At 43.0% G+C, this 16998-nt stretch overlaps 1 protein-coding gene across 4 annotated transcripts in view; it reads left to right on the top strand.

The window, feature by feature from the left end:
• Window positions 1-16998, top strand: part of BRSK2 (BR serine/threonine kinase 2) — a 464708-nt gene that overhangs the window by 417228 nt on the left and 30482 nt on the right. For 3 of the 4 annotated variants that reach the window (XM_066627584.1, XM_066627576.1, XM_066627568.1), the window contains exons 13-15: window positions 4142-4202; window positions 8214-8421; window positions 12538-12586. In XM_066627584.1, coding sequence (XP_066483681.1) covers window positions 4142-4202; window positions 8214-8421; window positions 12538-12586 — 318 coding nt within the window. Of the gene's footprint in view, window positions 1-240; window positions 265-4141; window positions 4203-8213; window positions 8422-12537; window positions 12587-16998 lie in introns of all 4 variants that reach the window. The other variant, XM_066627592.1, reaches the window with a different exon arrangement.

The raw sequence follows: 16998 nt of genomic DNA, 5'->3' as shown, positions 1-16998 counted from the left end.
CCCTTATTTCCAGATACAAACACCTTCCATTATTATGAGTAGTATAAAACTGTGTGTCCAGTAATGAAACCTCCCCTCCCGCACTGGTGCTTCCATCCACAGCAGATGCCTGTGGCGATAATTATGACCATGTAGTTCTCCGACCAGTATTTCACTCTGCTTTTCGTACTCTTCTCTCCACCTGCTTCCACATCCCTTTCTTTCTCTCTCCTTCTCCTCTCTTTATTCCCCTCTGCCAAGGATGACGAGTGCTGACGCATTGGGGTAAGCTCCCATTTTGGATTATACCTGTTGGGGGACCTTTCTCTTTGGGGGGAGAGACTTTTCTTTTGATGATCAAAGTTTAAATATTCTTCATTATGACATGAAACTTTGTTGCAGAAACAAAATTCCAGGAAGAAAACTTGGTTTAGTGCAGTTCTCCCTATGTAAGTGTGTGATGGTCATGCTTTTGCCTGTACCCACAGGTGATGTCAAGGGCTCTATCCCGTCAGAGCACCCGCTTGGCTGGGATAACCTGTGAACTCTCAATACCAGTGGCAGTGGTAACATGCAGCGTGCCATCAGGTGGTGCCATGGAAGGTCCAGCGCATGATTTTGCTGCAGGCCATAGCAGTCTGGCACCAGCACTGTCTGTCTTAGGGCTTTCATATAATAAGGGCCAAGCTAGACCTGATGTTGGGAGATCACAGGATCAACATATCATATGTTGGGTTGGGTCTGTACAGCAGATTTTGCAGGTGCAGCCCGTCGTTATGGATGAGAAGTCTGAGTGGTCAGCAGCGGCTGGCTTGCTGATTCCACTGCAGGCTTGGCTCCTTCCCATCTTCATTGCTTCAGCTATGACTAAGCATGTGCTCTTACAGGTGCCACTTGGCTTTTGAGGTGTAGGAGGAGCTATTGCAATTTCAGGGCAACGTCATTGCCGGGAGCAGTGCTGCTGCTTTTTTCTAGGGGTGCCATTTAGTTTAATTTAAAACAATCGGGTACAATTGGATATGCTTCTGATATTAATATGGCCTAAGCAGTGTGGGATAGGATTTCTATACATGAACTGTGATCACAGGAGCAGTGGACACAAAACATCTTCGTAGATTCATTGCCTCCACTGTTGTCTGATCCTATGTTCTGGTGTCTAAGCATTCTTTGAAGCAGGGTAATAACTGGTTATCTTTGACTGTATCCTGTAGGAATCTTTGTTCAAATATTGCAGAGCGAAGGGTATTGAGTCCTATAACTTCTGCTAATTGGGCAAAGAGACATATTTTTAAATGGTGTCTTCAGGGGGAGAGCAACTATCTGTCTTCGGCCTAGCATGGCATCTTTTAATGTGGCTGGTACTGGTGTTTCTTTTGCATTTTTTTAAGGTTGTGAGCTCTTTCAGGACAGAGAACCATGTATTTATTTTATTATATAAACCACTTTGTGAACTACTCTTGTTGAAAAGCAGTACATAAAAATTCCTAATAATTATAATAATACCGTATTAGTAGTAGTAGTAGTTTTCTAATCTACATACTAGACTCTCCTTAGACTGTTCTTAAAACAAGCACACAAAGGGAACTGTGTTGACACCCTTTTGCTGAGCAAACTACAAGCATCTAATATTTTTCATTAACATGGTTACTGATCCTCTGTAATGGGATGACATGAGTGGATAGGTAAACTATGCTGAACCTTTGAGGAATTTTAAAGGAGCTCAGAGAAGCTGTTAAAATATGTGTGTCAAGGCCTCCAATCTGACTTTGACCGGACACTGCAGAATACTCAAACTCTTTCTTTGCATCATCATCATCATCATCTGTGTGTGTGAATGCAAGGAATAGTGTATTACAAGGAATGAGAGGACTGGTGCTTGCCTCAAGTGACTCACAGTGAAACAAAGGAGACAACGAAAGAAGGGATGGGAATGAAGGCAGGGGCAAAATTGTGTTATTGTTTCTCTTACGTGAACTTAGTGTTGTGCCAAGACTCCAGTGACTCAGTATAACCATTTTATTCATACCAGCAAACATAACCTGTTCATACTTCTAGGATTTCAGACCAAGACTTTCTTTTTTCTGGCATAACCTTCTACCTTCAATAACTGCATGGCAGGCAGAAACTTAACAGGTGCTGATTTGGAGATGCAAAATACGCAAAGCTTTTCCTGCTGAATTTTTTTTTTGTCATCACACTAGGACTCCAGATTCTTCATACACACACACACACACGACCACAGGCATGCCTAAGGGAGGTCAAGAGGCAAATGCCCAAGTAGAGCAAATGCTCTACTCCTGCAGGGGCCGCCGCACCTCTTTCCTTGGCTCCTATACAGGGGCCTTCAGAGGGCCAGGAAACCTTCCCTGGCTCTCAAAAGGCCTTCTAATCGTGCAAACCAGAAGTGAGCTCCAATTGGCAATTGGAGCTCAGGGCAACCACATGGAGGTTTGCAGAACAGGCTGTGAGCCTCCAAAACCCTCATGGAGGCTTCAGCAAACCCCCAAGTACCTTAGCATGTCATTGGGTTCCCACGGTGCTGTGATCACTGAAGCACTATTGGGGCACCCATTACTGGGCCACTCCCCTTAAGGGGAAATGACCCATTTCCACTTCCCCTGGTGGTCACGACCCATCAGTTTGGGAACCACTGTTCTAAATAATAATGTATATTATTTGTTGAATTTGTCTCCACAATCTCTTCTTTTTATATATGGTGGCTGTTCCATTAAGGATGTGAGAGGTCAGGCTAATTCTCTACGAAGTGCAGCTAGGGATGTCTTCCACATGTGATGATTTAGTTTGCCTTTGAGCCTCTCTTATGTGATTTGTGAGGTTGGTGAATGGAATTAATGAGGAATTTTAAGGGAAAGAAGATTGTAATGTACACTGCTTATAACCATTTTGGGTTTTACTTCTGTGTTCCAGAGATAGCCTTATGTGTGAAAAATGTCCTTTGTCTTGAGGACTTGCATTAGGACCTGGGATTGAGAGGGAGTTTCTTTGCTTTTATGCTCATATGATCTCCACACTGTTTCTGAGTCACTTACCGTACCTTTCCACCATGATTTTGACAGTTTGTGATGGGTATGTGCTGAGTCTTAGCTGTTTCTATATAGAACGATGATTTCGTATGAAACATCATACTAGTAAGTAGGGTGAATAAACATCTATTGTTTTTGAAAAATCAGATTTTTAAAGGCTTCTGCTATAATGTTCTCTTTAAAAATAATTTGGTTTAAAATAAATGTTCAATTTTACAAAAAAAAATCCCCTGAAACTGGACTGTTTTCTTATTGCCTTCTTATGAACATCACCATCTTATGAACAGTAGAGAAAATATCTTAGTCAATGTATGATAATTCTTGAACTTGCATTATTGCTTGATACTGGGCGACCAGGAACTGGCAAGACACCACAGGTGCACAGGTGTTACCCCCTCATCCATCTGGGTGGTTTTTTCTTCCTGTTTTATGCTTAGTAACTTACCCAATCTCTGCAGTTGACTCAAAGTTGGTGCACTAATTATAAATATTTATGTCTCTGCCTACCAATCAATCCAACAGAATGCACTTTTATTTAGGAAGTATCTAAATAAGAAATGTAAATGTTTAATTTCAGTCAATACTTTAAATTGGCCTTCCCCACTTTGGTTTAATTTAAGTCAATCTACCCAGCTAGTAAGTAGAAAAAGACATGATGAAAGGCCCTAAGAGAGAGGCCCTAAAAGATATGTATGATTTCAAAATGAGGAGATTCTCAACAAACAAGAAAGTCGATGAGATAATTTCTTGGCCTCCCACACTATGACCAGCTTTGGTAATTTTTCTGGCAAAATTTACACTATCATGTCTCTGCTAGTAAGCATGAAGATCACATCTCCTTAATGATGAACTTGCAGGGGAGCAAATCTTACAAGAGGCATTTACAGATCCTCACAGAAAATGTATGACCTCAGAAAGAGAGACACATTGATGGTGGACACCAGATTGGTTGCTTCAGCACATAATAACCTCTGCAAAATAGATGTTAACCCTCCAGGAGATTTCACAGTGAAAATGTGTACATCAACATCATAGAGAGGTTAAATGTTATGGTGGATGTATGATGTTTCTTTGATGGGGGTTTCTCAGGGCCTTGTCTTCCTGTTGTGTTCACTCAGGTCTCGTTCAATCAGTGGAGCTTCATCTGGCCTCTCTACCAGCCCTCTTAGCAGTCCAAGGGTAAGTGGGATTATTTCGGGGTCATAATTCTTCAGGTGAATTCAGTGATGTCTAATACCCCCCCCCCCCAGCATTTGAGGGACATTTTGACAGTCAGGGATATGGGGCAGAGAGGACATGTTTGTAAATACAGCTTGTTACCTGTAAAGGTTGGTATAGATCCTCCTTTGGGCCTATCTGTACTGCTCACTTTGTTCCTGCCTAAAGTGTCATTGTGACCTAACATGGGGGCAAGAACCTGCTGGAGTTTATTGTACGAAGAGAAGAAAATCTGTGAGTTGTTGCGAACCCATGGTGAGCATTGAACTGTAAAAGCTGAAGTTACCTGGGGACTGAATAGCTGAGCTGAACAACATTGGACAAATGATGAAGGATAGTCAGTACAGGAAACATCTAGTGTTGTGTTATGATGCTCCAAAAAATAGAATTTGAGGATTAAAAAGAGATCATACAGGAAGGAATTATGGAGACGGGTTTTTTTGAGAGGAAAACAGGAAATAAGTTCAGTCTCACTGACAGATTAATAGGCCCTTGCTCAGTTTTTAGGGAGTCCTCAAATGAAGCAAAGCTTCTTCTTTTATTCCCTTCTTCACAAGCAGTAGTTTGTGTTAAATGAAGTACAGGCAGGCCCCCATATCTGCAGATGTTCTGTTCTGGAACATCCCACAGTTGCCAGAAACCACGGATAAGGGTGAATGCCTCCCTCAGCCCTCTGGAACTGAGGGGAGCTCTGCTTCCCTCGCCTCTGGAAGTCCTCTGAGCCTGGCGGAGGCTGCAGACATCCATCCTTGGCCTCTGCTGGGCTCAGTCTGAGACCTAGAGCTTAAAAAACATCACTTCTGGTTTCTCCATGAAACCAGAAGTGAAGTTTTTAATGCCTTATAAGGCATTGGGCGGCCCAGAGAACCCCCGGCTGAGACATCTTTGGCTGTGATACATTTGGGTGCCCCATGGGGAACTCTTGTTTTGCACAGTTGTGCCTTTTTTCTGCGAGTTCAGTGCAGTTGCACAACTCTCCTCACAGTTGTGACCCAAAACACTAACTTCTGTTTTGAACATTCCATTCACTATAACTATCTCTTCAGCTTGTGAGAGCTATCTTTAGAAAAGATGGGCATGATCGTGTTCATCATAAACATAGCTATCTTAAAGCCCCATTGAAATTAGTACTGTGTGTTTTAAGTTACTCGTGCCCATCTTGTCTCACTGATTTTAATGGTATTTAGATTGGGGGTGTTATTGTCATTCACATTCCCTTAAGGTTAATAGTAAAACACCCATTGAGTTAAATTGAAGCACACTGCATCCTGTAAATACCTAATTAGATGACAAGTAATTAGGAAAAGCAAAAATCATCCTATTGCATCTCATACTGAGCCCATTCTGCTTTAGGACTGATTGAAAAATGTGTTCATATTATTATATGAAGATATTGGTTCTGCTTTTCTCCTGTTGCAACAATGACAGAAAACCAGTTTATTTAGATTGTTTGTGCTTCAATTTGTTAATTACAAAAATAGAAATGCACTGGAACCAGTAAGATATATACACATAAAAGCAGAATTTACAGCTCAATTCTATACATGTCTACACAGACTGAAATTTCATTTACTTCAATGAGACTTAGGACCCAATCCTGAACCCTCCGAGTGCCAGTGCTGAACCCTAGCACTGGTGCTAGATGCCATAAACATGCCATAAAGCATGTTTTTGGCACTGAGGAGTAGAGAGCGCTGGCGCTGGGTCCGTGTCAGTCAGGCGCTGGGCCCAGCACTGGCAGGAGGAGGACACACCACTGCCAGGGATAAGTGAAACTGCCTGTGTGGCTTCTGGGGGCGGGGGAGGGCATTACAGAGGTGGGATAGGAGGAGGTGGGACCAATGGAGCTCTGCTCAGCTGTATCCTGAACTCTGCATGAGGCTGAAAAGCCCAACACGGAGTCTCTCAAGTCTGCACTGGCAAAACAGCCAGTGCAGATTTGAGAAGCCCCATTGTAGGACTTGGGGCTTTCCCCGGGGAAAGGGAACAAAAGACCCATTCCCCTGAGGAGACTTCTGGTGGCTTCCCGGTGCCTGTTGGATACAGCAGTAGCCACTTTGGCGCCTCTGCTCCAGCAGGCACGAAGCATAGGATTGGGCTAATAATCTGAAGAAAATGCATGTAGGATCGCATGCTTAGTGTCATTTCATGTAAGTTAACTGCAAGGCAGTGTACATTATAGCACAATGTTTATTCTTTTCATGACCTCACACTCTTTCACAATAAAGAAGAAATATTCTTTTATTACTATATTTTCTAATCTATGCTGTTGTTAACACTATGAAAAGATGTTTTTGATCTTGTTTTTTAGGTTCTCTTTCACTTTACTAATTCCTTTTTCAAGATTTCCCTAAATTTGTTTGTTGCCTATTTTAAAAGATATTTCTTGAAGTGTTCTTGAAACTAACTGGTGCTTATCTCAGTGTTGGTTTTAAAGGAAATCATAATTTTTTTGACTTGATATATGGTGGATTATGAATTTCTCTTAATGACACCTCTACATAATTACTGTAATCAGTGACAGAATGTGATACTGGAACTGTTTTCTTAAAAATTTGGCAGTGCTTTTTTTGACAGCACAATCAGGTTATCTGGCTGCCTGTTGATAGGATGGGAAAACTTAAGTGTGGGGGGGGGGGATTTACTTCCTGTCCTTGCAGATTTCAAACCTGCTTTGATGACCTTTGGGATTCATGGTTAAACCCCAAACTGGCCATAGTTCCTTGATCTCCTAAGATTTCACATGCTGAAGCCTTCCAGAGAAAACAGAGCCCCTCTTGATGGAAGGACAGGGGAGGAAGGGGGATGAAGTGATAGAGCCCCCCTGTTTTCTGTCTGTCTCTCACTCTCACAGACACCATGCTACTGAAATTTGTAGCATTTTGACAGAGACTGGGGAATAGATGTATGTGGTAATTTGTGTGCCTCTATCATCACCTGCTGCACACATTATTTTGATCTGCATTTTCCCACTGTGTTTGATTGTGGTAGACAATTTGAGCTGGGAGAGGGCAAGCTCAGCCTACATGCTTACATGTTGGTTTTCACTGTGGCTTGAATGATGCTTCCTTCCCCTTCCTCACCTCCCTTCAGCTTTGTTCTCTCCCTGTGAGTCAGCCAGAACAACGCAGGGGTACGGCTCTCTCTCTCTCTCTCTCTCTCTCTCCTGTCCCTCCCTTGCCCACCCTGTTATTTTGATTTTGTTTCCATGTTATTTTTGCTCTGTGATTTTTCTTTGCTGACACATGGTTGGTTAATACGATGATGCTTGTGACAAAACTGTTGTTCTCACTGCCGCCACTGCTGCTGTTTTTGATTATGCTGCGTTCCCAGCTAACTGCATGTTTTTTGTGTGTTTTTTTGTGTTTGTTTTTTGTTTCTTTGCAAACCCCTAACCCCACCTCCTTCACCCCACCTCCATAACTTGTACCTCCCTTGTGATGTGGTGCACAACTGCAACTTAAATGGGCTTTATTTCTCTATTCACCCACTTTGTGTGCTTGTGTGCGCGTGTGTTGCTTTTCTTGATGTGCATGGAAACTCTCTCTGTGTGTGTATATCTTGTAGCCTATCAGAAAATTTTTCATCCCCCCTCAGACCCCTGACCTCCCTTTCACCCCCCGCCCCCCAGTCTCCTTGGAGTCTGATGCTTGTAGGAATGCTTCCAGGCCTGGACATGTCCTCCAACCAAAGCCAACACTTCAACCCAATCCAAAGACACAGACTTTGCCATCCAAGAGCAAATTGGCTGAAAAACCACTCCAGTCTACCAAATCCAATCCACTCCCCTCTAGCAATGCTACTGTCCCTCCTTCCCAAAATGCCCCTACACAGAACACTCAGGGCCACTCACCTGCTCCTGGGTTTAACCCTCAGCTGGCTGTTCCTACGGTGCAAACAAATCCTATATCTCCTGTTAGATTGCTCCCTTCTAGTACTGACCCAAGCACCAAATCTATCCCCATCATACAGGTCACCCCTCACCCCTCTCCAAGGGGCAGTCCCCTCCCTACCCCCAAGGGGACACCTGTCCATACGCCAAAGGAGAGCCCAGCAGGCACACCCAACCCTACGCCACCATCCAGTCCCAGCATTGGAGGAATGCCCTGGAGAACACGGCTCAACTCTATCAAGAACAGCTTCCTGGGATCACCTCGGTTCCATCGCAGGAAATTGCAAGGTATATCTGTTCTCAAAATGGCAGTTTTACTTTCAGCATGTAGATAGTTACACTAATTAAATGAAAATTAGATAGTGGGTAGCAAAGATTGCCAGCTTGGAAGGGAACTTGAAAGTTTCTATGCCACTGCTTGACTGTGTTGCTCCACTTACTCTTCCAACAGTGAGCACAAAGCTGCTGGTCCAGTGTACCTAAGTTCCATATACACTTAAGCACCAGTCTGTCTTCCTTCCCCTCCCCCCCAATCCTGAAGTTCTATTACCTCATGTAACAGAAACACTGTGCTTGGCTTTTGCAATTTCAAATAGTATTGTGATACATCATGGAAAATGGACCCTGGTGAGAAGGAAGGGCTAATTATCAGGCAGAAAGATTCCAGGACTATTCGTAAGGCTGATATTGTTTTGCCAGGATGCACAGGCTACAAGGCACTGTTGTCTTAAGGCAGAGGTTTTCAGATTGGGGCATCGTGATGCCCCAGCCTGAAGACCCTGGCCTCTGCCCCTTCGAGGGGCAGGGGCAGCGAGGAGGCAGGGAGGAGACAGCGACGCGATCCCCAGGATAGCGTCGCTCAGGGGGCTGCAGGGACTGGGTTGCACTCACCAGTCCCTGCAGCAGCCTTCCCTGGGTGTGGGAAGCCCTCCACGAATGTCTGCAGGGCTCCCCAGGTCGTCAGAAGTAAAAGTGGAGCTCTCGCACTCCACTACTGGTTTTGCGGAAGTGGAGCGCAATCATTCCACTTTCACTTCTGCTGACCTGGGGAGCCCTGCAGACGCTCATGCAGGGCTCCCCGCACCCCAGAACAGCTGCTGCAGGGACTAGTGACTGCACCCCAGTCCCTGCAGCCCCCCTGAGTGACATGATCCTGGGGATTGCATCACTGCCTTCTCCCCGCCCCTGCTACCTCTCCCCCGCCCCCACAAGGACTTACTGTGGGTTTCAAACTCCCGGAGAGTTTGAAAACCGCAGGTCTTAAGGGAATACAGTTATAGACCTGCATTATGCAAAAGTTGTACATTAGAATTGTTCTAACTTTGGGTCTCTGTAAAGAAATCTGTCTTCGGTCAGGCACCAGTAGAATAATATGACTAGCAAAGAGTATCTGTTTTCATTTGAAGATGACAAATGTTGAGGGGGGAGAAGGTTGCTGTATTATCTGGTCTCTTCTTCTGATAGCTTCCAGTCATGGATGTAGTCCTTGCTCATGGCCTACAGATTCCTTTTATTTCTGTCCTGAGCTCCTCACTCTGTGATATCTGCAAGAAAGCATTCTCTCTCATAAAAGACCTAGACCAGTCATTTTCAACCAAAGTGCCGTGGTACACTGGTGTGCCGCAAATGGTGTGCCGCGAATGGTCTGCAGGTGTTCTGTTAGAGTTTGGGGAAGGGTCATTTATTAGTAGGGCTAATGGGGATGTGAGCTCTCCATCAGCAGCATGGTATGCCTTGTCAATTGTCAAAAAACCGATGCTGTGTCTTGACAATTTTAGTACCTTGTCAGGGTACCGTAAGATGAAAAAGTTTGAAAATCACTGACATAGACCAAACATGCAGTTAGATGGTGGGAAAAGATATCCATGAGTCACACTCCTGAGTTTCCACCCATATGGGAATTATGACCACACATTGGCTGCACTCCAAAAAAGCCACAGTAGTCCCTCCTCCAGCAGGATTCCAAGCCCCAACTCAGCCAGCCAATTCAGAAGGATACCATGATCAGTGGTGTCAAAAGCTCCTGAGAAGTTCAGCAGGAACCAATCTAGTCCTTGGCACAGGTCATCAACCAAGGCAACCAAGGCCATCTCTCTCCCAGAGCCCAGCCGGAAACTGGGTTGCAAGGGGGCCAAATAATGTTGTTCCAAAATTTCTTTTTCAACTATGCATTCAAGACTCTGAACATGAATTAAGAAGTGAAAACAGTACTTAGTGCATCAGTTACATAGCAAAACAGCATCCAATCAACGTGCAAGATCCAAAACACAGATTGGAAGGAGTGCGTGTGGAGATTAGGAAAAAGGGTTGGCACAGAGTCATTCTATGTAACATTATTCTTTCTTTCAAATTGTGAGAATGTATAGGAATGTTGCTGGTGATCCATTGCCTAGGGCACTGGTTCTCAAACTTTTTTATCACTGGCACCCACTTTTTAAAATGACACTCTGTTAGGACCCTTTAGGAGACTTTAAAAAAAAAGGTAATTCAGAAAGAAATTATTTATTTATTTATAAGTTATTTATTTATTTATTTGCAAAGCACTCGATCCATTTCTCATAATGAGGCAGCCCTAAAAAATAGTCTCAAGGCTTGAGGGGCTTAGTTATGTGACCCAGTCTTCACCTGTCCCTACTACCTGTCATTGACAGACTTGGGAAAAACACACCAGAAAAAAGACGCTCAAACATTTATCTCCCTATATTTACACAAGCTTGCAAACTGCAGGAGCTCAGCTGTTTGTAGGGCAGTTAGCAGCTGATTTTTGAATAGCTTGAGGCAATTAGTTATCTGTTCTTTCCATCACCCATGTTTTCATTGGAGGCTTTGCTGGACCCACCAGAAATAGGGTCATGACCCACGATTTGAGACATGCTGTCCTAGGGCAGTAGTTTCCAAACTGTGTGCCATGGCAAACTCACTGAGATGCTGTGGGATGTCTCTGGCGCCTCTTCTTCCCAGTTGTCTCAGGTGCTGCCATCTTGAATCATCTTGCAAATCCGAGATGGTGGCGCCAACTTTCCAGCTCTCTCCAAGATGGCAGTGCCCAGAAGAGCTGGAAAGAAGAGGCCGCCATGAAAGAAGAGCTTCGTGATCATAGTAAGTTTGGGAACCGCTGGCCTAGGGTTAGAGTCTAAAAACTGGAAGTTGCTTCTGAAGGCCTCCGCAAACCATTCTGAGGCCCTCAGGCGGCAATGAAGTGCCTCATGGGCCTGTCACAGGCCTGGAACAGTCCCTGGAGGCCTGTGGAAGTAACTTCTGATTTTAGGGTGCAGAGGCTAAGGGAAATTTGCACATGTGCAAGGAGGACCATCCGGATCCAGGGGTCCCGTGTTCATGGTGAGTCAAATCTGCAGATAAGGCACCTACGGATGCAGAGGGTCCACTCTAATCCAAGTTAATGTAGCACATTCAATACTTTAAGACCACTTCTTCCATTTCTGTTTAAGTTTGTTTATTTGATTTATATCCTGTACAATTCCATTTTCGATAATGCCTTGTGTTATTTTTTCTAAATGTCGCCAGGAATCTTTCAATCTTTTAAAAAATGGTTTGGAAGAATAAAAGAGGCCAAATGAAATCAAAATAACACTAAAAACATAAAATCTATTTTTTTTTAAAAAAAAAGAAAGAAGTCAGTATCAAGTATGATGGAGAGAGTGTCTGTAGTCTAGACCTCTGTCCAGCAGGTATATGGATTTTTACCCACAAGTCCTAGAATGTTCTTCCTCTTCAACAGCAGCAACTGCAACAGCCAACAACCTTTGGACAGAGTGCTGCAGAATGGGATGGGGCGGGCAGGAGGCAAACAGATGTTAACTCGTAGGGAATATAGTGTGTAAATCGGGTGTTCCAAATTCTAAAAATTTCAGCACCTTTTGTACCATATAATGTAAGGCTATCTTCATGTCCTGAATTTTAAGGAAGAGAGGTAAAAATACCCTACGTTCAAATTTTTGTAAGTACTGTAATCAGTGTGTTATAGGCTAGTAGTGCACCAAGTTTCAGCTTTTTATCTGCTAAAGAACTAGTTTCATTATTTTGATACCCTTGTAAATAAATGACTGAGCCTGTGCATTTGGGTAGAGAATCAACATAATGATGACCATAATATTTAAGATCTCAGGCTGAGCCTATTCTTAACTGTGAGATCTCTGTATGTAAATATTCAAATAGGTTAGGTACATAGGATCTGGGTGGACACAGGATCACTGTTAACATAGAAGTGGAATCATTGATTAGTTGTGAAGACAAACCTGCAGCATTTGATATAAGTATATATGCATGGTGGATTTTGAGCCCACTGTTACTTTACTGGATTTTAGAGGAGGCTTTATTTAATTTGTATTTCTTTTTTTCTTCCTTCCTTCTTCTTTTTCTTTGCATATGTTTGCACATTTACAGTACCGACGCCAGAAGAGATGTCCAATCTAACGCCAGAATCTTCCCCAGAGTAAGTAATTCACTATAGTGCTATTCATCAATGTGATTTCTGTGTGCTTAACAATACAGGGCAGAATACATCTTTCCCAGCACTCTTAACAAATTAGTTCATATCACGAGATTATGTTCGAGCATGTTGCATTAGTTCATATCACAAGATTATCACGAGCATGTTGCGAGCAGGGGGTAGAAACAGCTGATATGTACAATCAGAGGTGCTGATAGTCAAGGAATATATTTCGGCATAAAAATTGCTGTAGCTCAAAGGTATAAACAGAATCACATCTATCAAATCAGAGAAAACATTCTTTTTTTACTCCAAAATGAGCAATTAATAAGATCCTATGCCTAAAAATAAAAGTTGTCTATTGAGCCAACACAATGCAAAAGTATCTTAGATACTTCATTGTGTTCCCTCCCACCCTACCTATCCACTTCCCTCACTGTAGTTCAAATGATAGACAGAGATGTTAGTCCTTTACCAGGCCAACTGTGTAAAATAATTCTTCTGGATAACATTCAGTTTCTAGTGAAGTCAACACACCCCTTTCTACAGAATTGAGTAGGCAGGAAGTAACTCTTGCTCCAAATAACCTTCCTTAAATATATTGGTCGGTTGTTTCTCTTTGGGATTTAGTAGGAGGACCAGCCTTGAAAACTCTAAGCCTGGCCAAAACTCTGTTTAGTATCATGACCAAAAAAAGAAAAATTGCATTTTCTGAATTTATTGCATTTTTTTTTTTTTTTTGCAAGAGCCTTTGCAGGATAATGTCTAGTGTGATTTGCTCCATGACCTAGTGATGCAGTGAAAGTTAATACAGGAATAAAAGTGGCTACAGAAGTTCAAAAAGAGTTATTGCCATAGCATAGAGTTTCTCAAATTGTGGATGGGTGCTGTGATCTGATATCTAGTGGGTCCTAAGTTGGACCCTCCCACCTGCCTTTTCTTCTGGTTAGCACCAAATTAGAGCCTTCTGGATGCAATTGGAAGCTGCACCAGGCCTCACTTCTGATTTACTTCTGTTTCGTGAAAGAGAATTCTGGCTGCTTCCAGAGGCCTGTGGAGGCCTTCTGAGGCAGAGGTACCAGAGAATGAGTTGGGTAGTGGTGCACTCTGCTGCAGAACAGGTGGGTTGTGGCATGGGGAAGTTTGACAACCCTTAGCATAGCAAATCCAGATAGGATCAGGAAATACAGAACTTAAAAGCCAAATAACAATTAATGAAAATGTACCTGAAAAATTGCACACCACTCACTGCCTTTTGGATACTTTGTCTGAAAGCTTTTCACCAGAGATCTGGCACTTGGTTGAGACATAGAGTGAACTCTGAAGCATGAGCTCTGGCTGAAGGTTATGAACCAAAACAGTAACTAACTGGAAATGGTGATATGGTCCTAGCAGCTTTCCCAAATCTGAAGCTGCCTTGGGAAAACTAAGTAATCCATGATTAATGCAACAGCAGTTGGGGCAATAACAAGTGATGAAGGGACTGAGGGAGTTGGGGGAGGTTTACATTCAGCATAAAACTGTATAAAAATGTATAAAAATCACCTTTTAGTTAGTGGTATAGACAGAAACATAAATGAAACAATGGAAAATGAAGTAGACTACTCCTTCAACTGTTTTTGTGACCTTTTTAATTCCTTTCCTGTTTTTTTTAACCACCACCATCACTGTTTCTTCACTCTCTCCTACATGAGATCCTTTGAACCCTTTTTCTGCACTTTGCTCTCCCTTTAAGAACTGCAGGGAAGAGGTAAAGCCAGCCTTAGTAGGCAGTTTGGATGCAACTCAGAGCCTAAGGACCTTTTCCTCTTTCCAATATAATTGCTGAATTAATGAGTTGAATTGGATGGCACCCTGCAGTAAACATAATAAAAGTTGTAAAAAATAATGAACTGCTTTTTTTATTTCAACCATCATGGCCTTTATGCTCTGTGGCCACTTTGGAGCTTTGTATTATTCTTGCTTTAGAAACCAGATGTCTTGATTGCAGAAGAACACTTGCTGGCGTCATGATTCAAATGCGATATAAATGTGTTTTCTTGTCTGTTGCTGCATCTTTTAATGACTCTAATTCATTTAACAGTTCTGATGACTGGATAATGTACCTTGACATGTCTAGGTAATGTGTATCATTTTACTTGTGGAAAAACCTAGATAATTTAATAGAAATTAAACAGATAGGCCCACATCGCCTTCTGGTGTAAAGCAGCATGACTCCATCTGCTTTTTAAAATTTTGCATAATCTTAATACATGAATTTAAGGGAAAAAAATTACCATTCAAATACGCAAATATTTATCATTACCAAACATCAAGCTGGCACCTCCATCCTAAACATTTTCATGATGACTTTGCTTCTAATATCTTTATATGATCTCTTGTGCCATCTTATTAAAATGTTCTGCAATACCACACTAGCCTTCTATACTGAGCGCCCACACTCATCACTTACCGATTAGGAACTATGGGTAGAAATCTGATGTACATCCAAATGCACTTTCGAATGAGTGTCTGAATATCCATATAGTCTACCTGCACTGTGTTTCTTCCAGTGAGATGTGCATTTGAATGTCCCTCCCCATCTACATTCCCACACATTTAGTCACATGTGAGTAAATACTTTCGGAATTGGAGTGGGGCATCAGTTGCTAGCACAAAGTCTAGTCTAAATATTTGTCTTCTAATACAAATTAAATAGGGCACCTTCATTTATGTGTATTTTAGGCTTTTAATTTGTTGGAGCAGGGATCATCTTTTATGTGGCAGCATTTGAAATCCAAGAACTGAAGGGGCTAAGGCAGCACTTCCCAAACTTACCAGAACTGCAGTGTCCTGCTCCTACTGATTACAGAAACTGGAAGCAAAAAAAAGTTTTTTTTAAAAAAGACTACGGCATGTGCTGTAATGACATTATCAGCACTTACTTCCTTGTTCTGTGACCTCAGATGAGCCTCAAATCCAGAGCTAAATAGGCAAGGACAGGTGGGAGGACCTGCAAAACCAGAGAAACAACACACAGTATGCAGAGCAGAGCCTCTGCTCCGTGGTCTATTGCATCGTTATTAGTTAATCCTGTGCCTAGTTATCATGTTTAACTCCCACTTACTTAAGTGAATTACTGCCCTATCCTAAGCTGCCGGGGCACGTGGCTGCAGTGGCGCCTCAGGGAATGGCTGCTGCTGCATCCTACTCACCTCAGCCTGCTGCAGGCAGCGCCTCCGGAGAAGGGGACTTTCTTCCTCTTCTCCCAGGTAAGAGAAGCAGGCCCACAATGGGGCTACTCACTTTACGGTAAAGTGAGGGCACCGAGCTCTACACAAACAGACAGGATCCGGTGGAGCAGAGCTCCGACTGACCCACCTCTCTGCCACCCCGCTTCCTCCCCCCGGCACGCCTCCCACCTGCCCTCTCTCCGCCCCGCCTCCCTGTCACGCCTCCTCCCCGCCCTCTCTCTGCCCTCCACCTGCCTCCCCCCTCCCCATTCTTGCTTACCGTGCTGCGGCTTGAGACCGCTGAGCAGTGTAGGCCAGGCACACACACAGTGCTAGCCCAGCGCTAGCCCAGCCCCGATCAGTGCTGGGTTAGCATGGGCAGTAGCCCGGCAGTAGGACTCGCAGTCGTGCCCTACGGCACATTTGCAACAGTGCGTAGCAGCTTCGTGCCGCTGTGCCGAGCTCAGGATTGGGCTCTTCGTTAGCTACACGTATATCACATTGTTGACACATGAAACAATTCATTGAGATAACTGCCTTTAGACTGGAAGAGCCCAATCCTATGCATGTTTACTTAGAAGTAAGTCCCACTACAGTCAATGGAGCATACTCCTAGGTAAGTGTGGATAGGATTGCAGCCTGAGCCAGCAGAAACTTCATGAATTCAGCAGGGTTGCCTAATTTAAGTTCTTTCAATGGTTCAAAAAAAAAAAAAGTACCCAACATGTGCCAGAAGATGGAGCTATGCTGATTTGCAGTAAGGCTCAATTCAGCAAAGGTCGAAATCATGTGTTTCACATGAAACTTTCTGGATTGGGATCTGTGTATGCGTGCCCTACGGTTTCAGTTTAGAATTGAGCCCATAGGGGCATATAGAGACACCCTGTAGAACCTAGAGCCTCTATAGAAATAGAGATTTTTAAGCCTTTCTGATAGTGTTTTATCAACATAGATATGAGACAATTCCATGGGGTGATTTAAAATAAAGTATAAGGAATGGTTTTATTACACTGTCTACCCATCACATAGGATTTTATACTCTTTCCATTATTTATATATATATATATATATATATATATATATATATATATATATATAAATCTATATATATAAACAAAATATATAAACAAAAATCTGTCATTGTCTACTGTTCTCCTGAAGAACCTTTTCTAGGAGGGGTTTAGTTACTTCTGCATCTTTTCT

The sequence above is a fragment of the Tiliqua scincoides genome, chromosome 1, assembly GCF_035046505.1.
Source record: "Tiliqua scincoides isolate rTilSci1 chromosome 1, rTilSci1.hap2, whole genome shotgun sequence".
NCBI classification, from domain to species: Eukaryota; Metazoa; Chordata; class Lepidosauria; order Squamata; family Scincidae; genus Tiliqua; species Tiliqua scincoides.
Note: the sequence above shows the minus strand (reverse complement) of the source record. Positions and strands in the feature narration are given on the sequence as shown.